Raw genomic sequence first — 13,192 nt, 5'->3', positions numbered from 1 at the left:
TTTTCACCCACCCCAGCCCACATGGTCTACCTCTGGCTGAAGTACATGCTTAGTTCATGCGCAGTGATGGACAGATTGGTGGGACTCTGTGTGTGGCTAGACCCTGCCTCTGGCCTGAGCGCATATGTGGACACCCATGGGCTGGTGTGTGCAAACCAAAGGGTGCCCTCTTGACCCCTGCACATCCCCACTACAAATGGGTCCCCTCCTCCCCCTCACTACACAAACCAAGAGCCCCAGTCCTGGTACTCACCAGAATCTCATCCTGCAAAGAGGTAACCATAGCAACCACGAGAAGCACCGGGAGAGAGGAGAGAGGGTTACTGATGCAGAGTGGGAGGCTTGTGGCTGGCATCTGACAGGCGCTCTGGCCCCTGTGGGACCCTTCCCCTCGGGGGAGGGGGATCTCAGAGCTTGGCGTCCATCCGGCACCCTCCATCCCTTCGGCTGGGGCACTGGAGTTCACTCACCTGGTTCCCTGAAGCCTTCTTCTTGTTCATCTGGTTGCTCCTCTGCTGAGCACTAATGAGGAGAGAAAGAAGAGTCCCAGAAACTTCTCTCAAGAGGCCCGGCTTCATTGCTACTGCTCAGTGGGCACCAGACCCAGAGGCTTAACCCAACAGGCCTGGGTCCTACACACACATACACACACAGTCACACGAGGTGTCACCTTCTCTGACCAGGGAGCACTCACTTGGCAAAGCCTATGAAGTCCTCATGGTTGGTATTCATGTAAGCCAGTTCAATATCGATGAGGAGCATGACCTTCAAGGATACACAGGTCAGCAGTAAAGTGGAAAAGATACCACAGAGTTTTAAAATGCATGAAAAGCTGGGAGAAGCATACTTGCAGCATGTATAGAGTCCATAATAAATCAATGTATAAGCCACAATAAATAAATGTATCCATAATAGTATCCATAATGAACAAAGAATTCCTATAAATCAATAAGTGGAAGACAAGAAACACAAATCAAAATAGTCCAAGAACATGAATGGGTAACCCATAGAAGAAATGCATACAACCAATAAGGATATGTAAAAAATGCTCCCTCTCACTGATAAAGAAATGTAAGTTAAAGTGAGACCCCTTTTTAACCTATCAAATTAATAATAAATATTGATAATGACCAGTGTGGGCACAACTGTGGGAAGACAGATTCTCTCACATACCATTGGTGGAACTGTAAATTAGTATCACCTTCTTGGAGGGCAGTTTGGCAATATTTGACAATATTAAAATGCATATATTCACTTCTAGAACTATATCTCACAGATAAGCTCCTTGAGTGAGCAAAGATACATGTACCAGGGTGTTCAGTCTGGTGTGGTTTGTTGCAGAGAAAAACTGGGAACAAGCCAATGGCTATCAGAAGGTGAAATAGATTATGGTATCCTCTAAACTAAAAGGCACTCTACAGCTGTTCAGAAGAATGAGGATAACTTCCAGATTCTGGCATGGGAAAATCCCCTTTGCAAATAATTAAGAGTGATGGGATTTGTGACCAAATTGTGATGGGGGTGACATTCCTGATGCTCACTGCCGGGTTCAGACCCAGGCCCTGCTGCTTCCTGTGAGTTTGTCCTCACCGAGCTTCAAATTCCACAAATGAAGGGTTTCAGCCTCACAGGAGTGGTGAAGACACAGTGAGAGGAGGAAGGTCATGGGTCTGACCTGTAATAGGTGCTCAACAGATGTTAGCTACAATTATCTTCAGAGAAAAAAAGGCAAGACACACTGCAGGATTGTGATTCTTTAGGAGTAAGAGGAAATCTGGAATCTGTATGTGCCTAGGGAAAATGTCTGAAAGGAGACACACCACACTTTTAATAATGGTTCTTTTATGGGAGACTGGGGGCGGGGAAGCGTGAATGGAGGAACACTTACTCGTAATTTAATGACTTCTATACTGATTGAATATTTTATTGAGTATTTATCATTTTGTCATTAAAAAGAGACCAGTGAGGATTTAGAAACACAACATTGGCAACAAAAATGTGAGTGATTAGGGACAGCACCATTGTGGAGAAGGGGCGTATGAGGATGGAAGCTGGGAACTGGGAGCCAGAGGTGGGTATAGATAGAAGATGACAGGGAGATGGCCAAGGAAAAAGGACTAGCCTGTGAGCCATGAGGGAGCCTGCTCACCTCTGCCCCTCCCAGCTCAGAGGAGCATTCAGGGAGTATGCTTCTTATTGAATGAACGAATGAATGAATGAATGAAAGAATATTTGATAAATGACTACATAAAAGGAAGGGAGGGCGCCTATGAGGGGTGTATGGTGACCCAGAGAAACAGCAAAGAGAGAGAGGCCCAAAGTGAGATGACCAGAGTATAGATAGTTGAGAAGCAGATGGTGGGATTGTAAAATGGAGCAGCTTCTCTAGAAAACTGTATGGCAGGTCCTCAAAAAGTTAAACATAGAATTACCATATGATCCAGCAATTCCATTTCTGGAAATATACCCTAAAGATTTAAAAGCAAGCTCTCAAAGAGATATTTTGCACCTGTGTTCATAGCAGCATTATTCACAATAGCCAAAAAGTGGAAAAAAATGGATAAACAAAATGTGGTCTATTCATACAATGGAATATTATTCAGCCTTAAAAAGGAAAGATATTCTGACACGTGCTACAACGTGGATGAAGCTTGCGAACATTATGTTAAGTGAAGTTAGCCGGAAACAGAAGGACAAATGTATGCTTCCACTTATATGAGGTACCTAGAGTCATCAACTTCATAGAAACAGAAAGGAGAATGGTGGTTGCCAGGGGCTGGGAGGAAGGGGGAATGGGTGTCATTTTTTTGGTTTGTTTTTGGCTGCACTGTGGGGCATGTGGGATCTTTGTTCCCCAACCAGGATTGAACCCGCACCCCCTGCATTGGGAGCGTGGAGTCTTAACCACTGGACCACCAGGGAAGTCCCTAGGAGTTACTGTTTAAGGGGGACAGAGTTTCATTTTAGGAAGATGAAAAGTTCTGAAGATGGTTGGTGGTGATGGTTGCACAGCAATCTGAATGGACTTAATACCACTGAACTGCACAATTTAAAGCGGTTAAAATAGTAAAATTTATGTTATGTATATATTTTCTCACAACAAAAAAGAGAGCAAGAGAGAAGCAGAAAGTTAATACAAGGAGAGAAAGTATAAGAGAGACTGAGACAGAAGAGACAAAGTGGGAAGAAGGAGGTGAGCCCAAGGGCAGGAGTGAAAGGTGAGGGAAGAGGGGGCGGTGCGTGGGCTCACCTGCTCCTTGGTGCGACCCTCGCGCTCCCGGATGTGGGTGGTCACAATGCGCTCCATCTCCTCCCGCAGCCGGGGGTACTGCTGGAGCTGGGGAGGGGGGGGCAGGGGAGAGAGCCACGTACACTGGGGGCACGGGTAGGGGGCACCCAAACCCCACCAGAATCCAGGGCCGTGGGGTGGGAGGGACACACAGAATGCCCCACACCTGGGGGCCCAGGAAGCTGATGGCACCAAGCCACAGCCACCCCTTTCCCCTAATTGTGGGTTCCAAATGGCAAGTCAAGGGTCTTTCCAGTCCCGGGCCCTCTTCACTAGCCTACCTGGGCAACTTCACAGGGGCCGGCAGTTCCCATGAGCACAAATGCCTTGGGAATCAGCCTTTTCCTCGGCCGCCATCTTGGTGGCAGCCATCTTGGAAACACACCTATTCGATTGAGGCCTCTGTTTGGGGCGCTATTAGCGCCCCAAACTTTCACTGATCCTCAGGGCTACCCCTTGCCTCCTCAAAGGCTTGGAGGCACAGTCAGGTGGGGAATCAGGCCGGTAACAGCCCACAGATTACGATCCAGGGAGAATCTGCGGAGGGCAGGGCCCGAGGTGCCAGGTGGCCTCCTGAGTCAGGCTGGGGACAGGCAATGCTCCTTGTCAGAGCTGGGGGAGGGGAGCAGGGGAAGACCAGCAGCTACACAAAGGACATGCAGGAGGCACAGGCATGCGAGGGCATTGCGGGTGGGGTGGGCATGCGGAGTGGGAGTGCCAGCAGCATGAGCAGTACCCTGCGGGGGCCCTCTTGGTCGAATCCACCCGGCTTTGCCTCCCTTTGCATGCCCTGTCCCGGCACCGCTAACCCGACACATCTGCCTGGCTCAGAGCTGTTCGGCCAGCCTGTCTCCACCCCACTCCTCTGGGGGTAGAAGCTCAGCAGCACCCTTCTACCCACCCCCCACCCCCCGCAGTTTTTATCAACTGAGGTCAAAGGGGAAGTTGCTCCAAACCCTTCCCCCCTGCCTGTGGACTCTGCCTTCAGCTCAACCAGGCTCTGGACAAAACCCGGGTTGACTCCTCCTTCAGGACTCTGTTGAATATCGTGTCTTCCAGAGAGCCTACTGTGACCACCTCCATGTGCCCCATCCCTCTCCACCCCACTTCCCTCCCCAAACTGGACTGTAATTGCCCTGAAGGTAGGGCCCAGGGTTGGGCACACTGCCATGCCCAAAGAGGGCACGTTGAAAGAATGAGGGAATGAATGAAGGATGGAAGTCTTTGCCCTCCTTGCCAGGGTGAGCAGACATGGGCTCCTCTGCCCTCTGGCTCATGAACCGGCAGCTCCTTGGAGAGGGGGACTCGCTGAGCTGCTGATGGTGGGAGTCTACCCAAGGGGACCTCTTCCTCTGCCATGGAGGGGCCCAGGCTGGGCAAAGCTAGACCCACACCTTGTCCCTCTTCCTATCCTGGGTCAGGCCCCGCAGGTGGATCCCCCTATGTGGGAAGAGAGCTGGAGGTTAGCGTGCCTGGGTCACAGGTAGTGATTCTGAGGGCAAGATGGAGGCCAAGGGGATGGGGTGGGGGAGGGGTGGGGGGCATCAGGAAAGGCAGGAGGATGGGGGAGAGAGCAGCGCCCTGGATGTCAGCCCAGGAGAGGCAGACTTGAGAGATGCCACATCCTCCCCACTCCCCCCTGACTGTTCCGTGGCTCTGCCAAGGGTGTGGCTCATGTGGCCAAGCTCAGGGGACCTGGAAGAGAGGCAGCCTGAGAGCCGGGGCTTAAAAACAGCACTGGCTGGAGGGACCCAGTGGACCCTTCTGCACCGAGAGGCTCAGAGATAGGCCATCACTCCTTCTCACAATCCCCGAGTTGGGGTAGATTTGGGACCGAGTCACGGCCACCAGCAAAGCCTCCTCTGAGATGGTCCCAAGTGCTCCCTCCCTGGGTGGCGTCGCGGGAGGGGCAAGGAGGGAGGAGGAGGGAGCAATTTGCCAAAGAGCATGACCAGTTCTCCCACTAACGGCCTGGATATTACATTTGTCAAGTTTTCCATGTGTCACAAATGACAGGGCAGCCTCAGCCCCTTTGAGAAGTTCTGTTCCCTTTGAGCATCTTTTTCCATTCTGGCTGCCTCTGAGCATTTCCAGAACTTTCAGCCAGTTTTTAAAACGGAACTTTTCTCTCTCAGGTCTTGGCTAAGTGGGGCAGTCAGCCTGGAGCCCACTGTTTAGTGGTCAGGAATGCAGGCCCTGGAGCCACCATGGCTCTGGGTTCAAAGCCAGCCCCCTACCCTGCTGACCTTCCTTGGAAAAGTGCTTGGACCCCTCTGAGCCTCAGTTTCTCCATGTGTGAAATGAGGTAATAATGGTACCTTCCCTCTTAGGGCTGTTGAGAAGACTGAGAAGCACACCCTGTGCTGGACATTAAACTCCAGATTTCATCCAGAGATGAAACTCTAATCCCAGCAGGGCTAGGAGAAATCAGTAGGAGTGGCTTGCTAAATTTAGAAGATTTGGGGAGGGAAAAAAAAAGAGGAAGATGGGTGAATTTTGCTATGTAAGCAAAAAACTACTATGCATTAAATCAATTAAAAGGCAATTTTTTAAAGAAATAATTTATAAGCTTTCCTTTCTAAAGTTTTTGTTGATCAATTTTTCTCCTTACAAAAATTTACCGACTCACTGTAAGAAATCTGAATATGACAAAAGTTTGTGAAGTAGAAATGAAAAAATTCCTGTGTTCTTTGCCTTCTTAAAATAATGGTTAGTAACTATGCCTTTGGAACTTTATCACTTATGTAGATTATTATATTATATATATTTATCATTTATATATATTTCTTCCCCCCCCAAATTCTATACATTTGTCTCCGAAACCTGCTTTTCCCCCCACAGTACATTGTGGAAGGACACGTGAATGGAAATAAATATCCCTTGCCCTTTTAACAACTATAGTCTTTCATTGTCTGTGCGATACCATAGTCAATCCCCTCTTGATGGACATCTGGGTTGTTTCCAAAATATTACCATTTACCCTAATTAGTGCTTTTTTGGAAGGCAATTCAGCAAAGTGTTCCACAGTTTTTAAATGTTTATATCTAGTAATCAGTCTTCTAGGAATCTATCCTAAGGAAATAATCCTAGAGAAAGAAAAATAAAATTTTTTATACACAAAGATGTTCATTGCCAGGGTATTTATAATATTGAAAAACTAGAGACTGTTTCAGTGTTCACCAATAGGAAAATGGTTAAGTAAACCGTGATAAATCTATTCAATAGAATATTATGCAATCATTAAAAATGTTCACATAGGGACTTCCCTGGTGGGCCAGTGGTTAAGAATCCACCTGCCAATGCAGGGGACACGGGTTCGAGCCCTGGTCCCGGAAGATCCCACATGCCGCGGAGCAACTAAGCCCATGTGCCACAACTACTGAGCCTGTGCTCTAGAGCCGGTGAGCCACAACTACTGAGCCCATGCACTGCAGCTACTGAAGGGTGCGCGCCTAGAACCCGTGATCCGCAACAAGAGAAGCCACTGCAATGAGAAGCCCGCGCACTGCAACGGAGAGTAGCCTCTGCTCGCCGCAACTAGAGAAAGCCTGCACGCAGCAACGAAGACCCAACGCAGCCAAAAATTAAATAAATAAATAAATAAATAAATTTATTTTAAAAAATGTTCACATAGACTATGTAATAACACCCACCAAAATGTATGTTATTAAGAGAAAAAGCAGGATACTAATATATTCACAGTGTAAATACCTAACAAAGTAAATAAGCCTATGTATAGAAAAAAGAGTTTGGAGGAATAAATTGGTGAAAACTCTTTGGAGAGCAAATCTTGCAGAAGTTACCAAAACTGTGAGTGCTCACATCCATTGACTAGGCAATTCTATGCTAGAAATTTGCTCTAAAGAAATGACAGGATAAGTACTACAAATATATTTATAAGGCTATTCACTGCAGCACTGTTTGTAAAAGAAAAAAAAAGTGGAAACAACCTAAATGTCTGTCAATAGGATATTGAATACATAAATCATGTCATATTTCTACAGTGGAATACAATTCAGCTGTTCAAGGGCATGATCTTTACGTAGCTACTACAAGGATGCCACTCCACATTGCTCAGTAAAAAAGAAGAGTTCACTAGCAGTGTGGTCACTGTGATCCCTTTTAGGTTAAAACCAGTGTATATTTGTAAATAGTTAGGAAGGGTGTGCTGCTAGCAGTCTTTATCTCTAGGGCTGTGAGCTTATAGGGACTTTTGCTTTCTCTGTGCAGTTTGAATATTTTGATAACAATCATGTATGATCAGAACAAAATCAATACCGATAATTTCATTTTTTTAAAAAAGGAGTGTATTTGCAGGAAATGTACAAAAATCTCAGTGTGGCTCTTGGAAAGGGAGTGTTGTTGCCTCCTTTTCACTCTTGGGCATTTTCCAAATTTTCTCTAATTGAGAATGTGTTCCTTTCAAAATGAAAACCCCAAATTTAAAAAAATTTAGATATATTTTGTGTTCTTTTGTAAAGAGATTTGAGGCAGCTTAAAATAAACTTGGTATTTTTTAGTTTAACAAAAGTTAAGATTGCGTTGCTTAGTATTCATGATGCAGTGGGACCATGATTTAGATATCATGATATATACTATGCAAGGGAGAGTCCAGCCCAGATTTGATTCCACCTGGATCAGGCACTGAGTGGATGCTAATTTGCTTAATCTATCCCCATTTGGCAAAAGTGAGATAGGATTGTGTAAGGGGCGCACAGGACTAATTATATATGAGCCACAAAAACTGTGATACTTATTTAAAACATGAAGTTAAGGCAGATGTTCCCCCACCTCCCAGTGTAGGGAGCTTTTGCAAATACAAGTGAGGCTGGGCTCATGCAGGCCCCTGGGAAGAACTGCTTTAGATGATCTGGCGAAAAGTCCCCAAAATGCCCCAAAATAGACAAATAGGAAAAAGCCATCTAAAAGGTCACGGACGACTCAAAAGAGGCTGACCCTGTCAAACATGTATGGATTACAGTAAAGTGAGTAACCCAATATGCTTTTAGGCAAGTTGGTTTTGAGGGGCTGGGATAGCTCCCCTGCCCCAGGAGGCCCTGATCCCAGATCTCTTCCCTCAGTCTCCCTAAATCTGAATCCCACTGTGCTATTCTTTTCTGAGACTCAGTTTTGTCATCTGTAAAATGGGGATAAGACTACTCACTGCTTAGGGTTGTTAAAAGGATTAAGTTAGATGACAAGGGCAGGCACTTAGCCTAGTGCTTGGCACACAGTAGGTGCTCAATAAACAGCGGCCATCTCCTTATCATCATCACCATCAAAGCGGCCATTGAGGATGCTTGGGTTAGAGCAAAGTCTTCTGGGAGAGGTGGGGGCCTGAAGGAATCATGAGTACAGTAGACCCAGGGTTAGAAGCTGGCATGAGACCTTGGGGCCAGGAATCAGCCGGGCCGGCCTGGGCGTCTGGGTCCACCTGGGTGGCTGAGAGGCTGCCGGGCTTGCTCAGCAGTTGGTTCTTGCCCACGGGAGGCCCTGGCCATGAGGAAGGGGTGGCCAGGCCCAGCCCCTCCCGGGCGGCCATCATACCTTTTCGCTACACTTTCTGATGGTGGCTGTGAGCTCACTGACTACCATATCCACACACTTGATACTGGGCTCTTTAAGCTTCTGCACCTGCTTTTTCACTGTGGCTTCAAAAGCGAGGTCAGGTGTGAAGAGGCCTGTCCTGCACCCGGGGAGGAGGAGGGGAACAGGGGAGGAGCAGCCGGGGTGGGCGGGCGAGGAGAAGGAGGGCAGTGAAAGCCAAGCAGAGCCAGGGGCCGGGGTGGAGGATGGCACGGACACGAGGGAAGAGAGAGACACCGACACAGAGAAAGAGAGACAGAAGAGAAGACAATGTGAGCGTGGGACCTGGCCCTCCTGCCCACCTGGATCGGCACCTCCCAGATGCTGCCAAGCAACCCCCAGGGCTCTGAGGCTGTGGGAGGGGTCTGAGGGACCGAGCCCCTGCCCCATCCAAGGGCACTTACTGAGTTCATATTCTCTCCCCAGGGCTTGCCTCCCTCCTCTCCCCCGCTCGTCAGCTACACCGAGCCTGCCCTCTCTCTCTTTGTCCTTTTCCTATGCCATCCTGCTGAGGAACTGACCCAGGCCAGGACCCCACTCACCCACATTCTGTTCAATTCTAGGTTTCCCAGAACCTCCTGTATTCGCTTCATCCCGACTCCAAAGCCCAGCACCATTCCCTATTCTCCACCAAGGTTGTTGCATTCAGCTGCCCAGGCTGTGCACTGCACAACTCCAGGGGGCTCCACTTCCATAGACTACGGGGCAGATGATGCCTCCTGGAGTTGCTGTGTAGCCGCCTGATCGCCATTCTCCAGCTCCCTGCTCTACTCCTGCCCTTCCCTTTCTCCTCAAGGGGCATCCTTTGCCTCTCCTCCTAAGGAGTCTGGAGGAGCTCAGTTTGGAAAGACAGAGAGAGAGAAGAGGAAAGACAGAAAGAGTGGAGATGGTGATAGAGAGGGGCCAGGGCAGCAGTGGGGAGGGGAAAGGAAGGGAGTCTGGGGCACTGGACTTGGAGTCCAAAGCCTTGGCTCCAAGTAACAGCTCTGCCACCTCCTAGCTCATATGAACTCGGGCAAGTCACTTGATCTCCCGAGCCTCAGTTTTCCTGCTGTGAAGTGGGTGCCATCCTCCCTGCCCTGCCGTGCCCTCCTTGAGTGGTTCTGTGAGGCTCAAATGACATAGCAGAGGGGGCTCTGTCCCTGGTAGGCTGGATGTGGATGGAAGGGGCGGGGAAGGTCCTGAGTGAGGGTCCTGAGTGAGGATGGCGTGAGATGGGGAAGATGAAGGACAGTGGGGAGTCAGGGTACCTGCTTGACCTGGGTCCTCTGAATCCCTCTGGTGTTCCAGGCCCCTAGGGCAGCACCCAAGAAGGTCCTGTACTTCATCTGTCTCCAGGGACAAGACTTCCCCAAGACCCCTCCCTGGAGCCCCCAAAGATGACCCCACCTCTGAGACCAGGGAGGGGGCTCAGGGTCCCCTCTTCTCCCTGAGCTGGGGCAGCTCTTGGTGGGCTCTCAGGGCAAATTACCACCATCATACCTGTCTTTCCAATGTCTAATCCCTTGGTTCCCCTGGTCTGGGGGCCGGGGCTGGGTGAGGCCCCCTCAGAGAATCCCCCTCTCCTGAACTGTGGTGGCCTGCCTCCCCCACCCCGCTGAGGTCTGTACATGCTACCAGGAGGCACTGGGGGAGGTGGGGAAGGAGCGCCTGGCAGCAGAGCAGGGCGGGGCAGAGGCAGGGGCTGGCCGGGCAGCTGGTTACCTTCTTGGTGCACTGTCTAACGGTGCTGATTAGCTCCGAGATAACCATGTCCACACACTTGAGACACGGTTCTCGGATCTTCTTCACCTGCTTTTTCACAATGGTCTCAAAGGCCATGTCTGGGGTAAAGAGCCCCGTTCTGAACGCCCGGAGCGGAAGAAGGGCACGGTGTCACAGACCGGCTCCTGCCAGGAGCACCAGGCCAGGGCCCCGCCCCGCCCCCCTGAGCTCTGCCCTCGGGGTCCTCCCACTACCCCTGTCTGGACTTCAGTGTCCCCATCTGTAAAATGGGCAGGAGGGATTCTGGTGAAGGCCTTTCAGTCGAAGCTTTTTAGGGCAAGACAAGGTCTGCTTATAACTGTTGCATTTGTCCTGCTTTGTCTTCAGATTCTGCTCATACAAAATGTTCTATGGCTAGAAATGGTTTGAAAACTGTCAAACTGGGTTTTCTTTAAGAGCCTTTCTGGGAATAAAGCATTTTATTTTAAGACTAGGAAAGAGATTTTTTTTCTTCTCTGTGCCTTAGCCAATGCAGTCTGTAAATTCCATGCCAAACCTTGGAACTGAACCTGCATGAAAGCAGTGACATTTCAGTCTTGTTCACTGCCTGGCACATAGCAGGTGCTTTAAGTTTTCTTGTTGAATGGACAGTGTAGATCTGGGTCCCTGGAGCGGGGCTAAGCTTTTTAGGAACAGTCTATTTTCCAGCCTTTGTCCCGGCTCCACAGGCCTTGGGGCTGGCTAGCAGGAGGGAAGTGGGGTGGAATGGGGCCAACTTCAGGCTAATGGGACTGTGGCAGGGTCTGGAGGGTTGAGAGGCCTCATCCCATCATAAAAGGTTCACAGACTAACACCTGATGCACCAGCCCAGGCCCTACCCCAGTGGTTTGGGCAGCTCTGTGCTGGATAGCACTGGGGGGAGCTGTCCTACCCTGGGAATGGGCAGGGGGCCCAAGCCCGAAGGGTGCTTCCCCAGCCACCTGTGTCTCGGGCTCTACCCCACTGTTCTAGCCTCCGGGCCGCTCCCAGGGACAAGCAAAGGAGGGTAGCAGGCTGCAGGTAGGGGGATGGCCTGGGTCTCCCATCCACCTCCCCTATCCAGAGCCTGTCCAAGCTGGGAGCCAGAAAGTCAGGGTTGAGGAGATTGGGGACTAGGTAGGGCTCTTGGTCCTTCCTCAGGGAGGCTCACTCCATCACTCCCTCTGTCTCTGCACTAGACCCCTCCTGCCTTGCAGGGTTCAGCTCCCCTCCCCGGTCCCAATACGTGCCTAATGCCATGTATATTCTTGATGGCATAGCTGATCTCCCTTCGGAGTTCCTTCTCGTCAAACTCCATCTGTGTAGGAGACAAAGAGATGGCTGGTCAGGGCCTGTTCTGCTACCTGGGAGGTCAAACAGGGTCCACCTCACTCCCAGAGCTGGGCATCAGGGCCTCTAGTGGGGTCAGCACACGTACGCATGAGAGAGTCTTAGGTAGGTGGGTGGGAGGGTAGTCCTGAGCCCTCCTGCCCCTGGGGGGTCTGCCTACCTTGACCAGTTCAAAGGGGAAGCGCTCATGGAAGATCCGGTTGATGCGGGCTCCCCCCGACAGTTCATAGGTATCGATCTGGTCCCCTGAGCCCTCAATGCGCTTCTCAAAGTCTACAGCAAATTGCTGGACCATCCTGGGGAGAGAGTGGTATGACCTGAGGGGGCAGCAGCCACCCAGGGCAGGGAGTCCTGGGAGAGCCCTGTGCTGAGAGGCTGCGGGGAGGGGAAGCCCCATGATGGGGAGTCAGGAGTTGGGGAGGGCCTCACTGCAGCAGAGCCTTGGTCTTGCGCGCTGGGTCATCAGGGCGGAAGTTCTTGTACTCCTCCACCTCCTTCTCAATGGACAGCAGCTGGCTCTGAAGCTTGTTCCGCAGCCCTGGCAGTGTGTCCCGGATGTGGTTTGTCAGTTGCTGGCGGTGGGGGCGAGGAAAGGGTTAAGGCCATGGTCACAGACCCAGAATGCCAACAGGATCAAGCAGGGGCCAGGATGTCTGGGGCTCATGTGGATGTGGTGAGGTGCAGAGCCACAGCCCTGCCCACTGCTGTCCTGCACACCAGAATGAAAGCTGCCTGAGGGCAGGGACTGGCACACAGTAGGTGCTCACAGAGGTGTATTAATTGAATGAATGAGTCAATAACTCCATTTTCAGTAGAAGCCAGAAATCTAGATTTTTATCTGAAATTGCCTGATCTTGACTAATTTAATAGTTTTAGACACCACAAGAGCCAGATGAAATGAATCAGGGGCAGTGATGGCTGGAAGACTGCCCCCTTGTGCCCTTTGGGTTTAAGGCCTCCCTTAAGGTAATTCTCAAGTTCTGAGGCTCACTCTGGTTAGGTCTCCACACGCAGTATCTCCCTGAACTGCAGAATGACCCTAAGAAACAGGTCTCATCACCATTATCACCATTTTACAGATGCAGAAATAGAGGCTCAGAGACCTGGAGAGTCTTGGTGGGTGAGTGACAAAGCTGAGACTAGAACCCAGGTATGTGGCCTCCAGAGACCCCAGTTTTGTCCCATGCCACACTGCCTTCCTACTGTCAATACACATACACACACACACACCCCTCAGTAATTCTG

General features: G+C 50.3%; 1 protein-coding gene across 11 annotated transcripts in view; it reads right to left on the bottom strand.

The window, feature by feature from the left end:
* DNM1 (dynamin 1) overlaps positions 1-13,192 on the bottom strand; it is a 45,961-nt gene that overhangs the window by 15,173 nt on the left and 17,596 nt on the right. For 9 of the 11 annotated variants that reach the window (XR_016393651.1, XR_016393652.1, XR_016393653.1 and 6 more), the window contains exons 7-14: positions 12,377-12,519; positions 12,108-12,243; positions 11,848-11,915; positions 10,580-10,718; positions 3,251-3,337; positions 695-765; positions 471-522; positions 254-265 (exon numbers count right to left, since the gene is read on the bottom strand). Coding sequence is in view for 7 of the 11 variants with exons in the window: in XM_089913800.1 (XP_089769926.1) it covers positions 254-265; positions 471-522; positions 695-765; positions 3,251-3,337; positions 10,580-10,718; positions 11,848-11,915; positions 12,108-12,243; positions 12,377-12,519 (708 nt within the window). In the remaining 4 variants the exon portion in view is untranslated. Of the gene's footprint in view, positions 1-253; positions 266-470; positions 523-694; positions 766-3,250; positions 3,338-8,836; positions 8,976-10,579; positions 10,719-11,847; positions 11,916-12,107; positions 12,244-12,376; positions 12,520-13,192 lie in introns of all 11 variants that reach the window. The other 2 variants (XM_089913803.1, XM_089913799.1) reach the window with 2 other exon arrangements.

Source organism: Delphinapterus leucas, chromosome 6 (assembly GCF_059928025.1).
Source record: "Delphinapterus leucas isolate spDelLeu-1000000601 "Yukka" chromosome 6, BTC_Dleu_Yukka2, whole genome shotgun sequence".
Lineage (NCBI taxonomy): Eukaryota > Metazoa > Chordata > Mammalia > Artiodactyla > Monodontidae > Delphinapterus > Delphinapterus leucas.
This window is presented reverse-complemented; position numbering and strand designations above follow the sequence as displayed.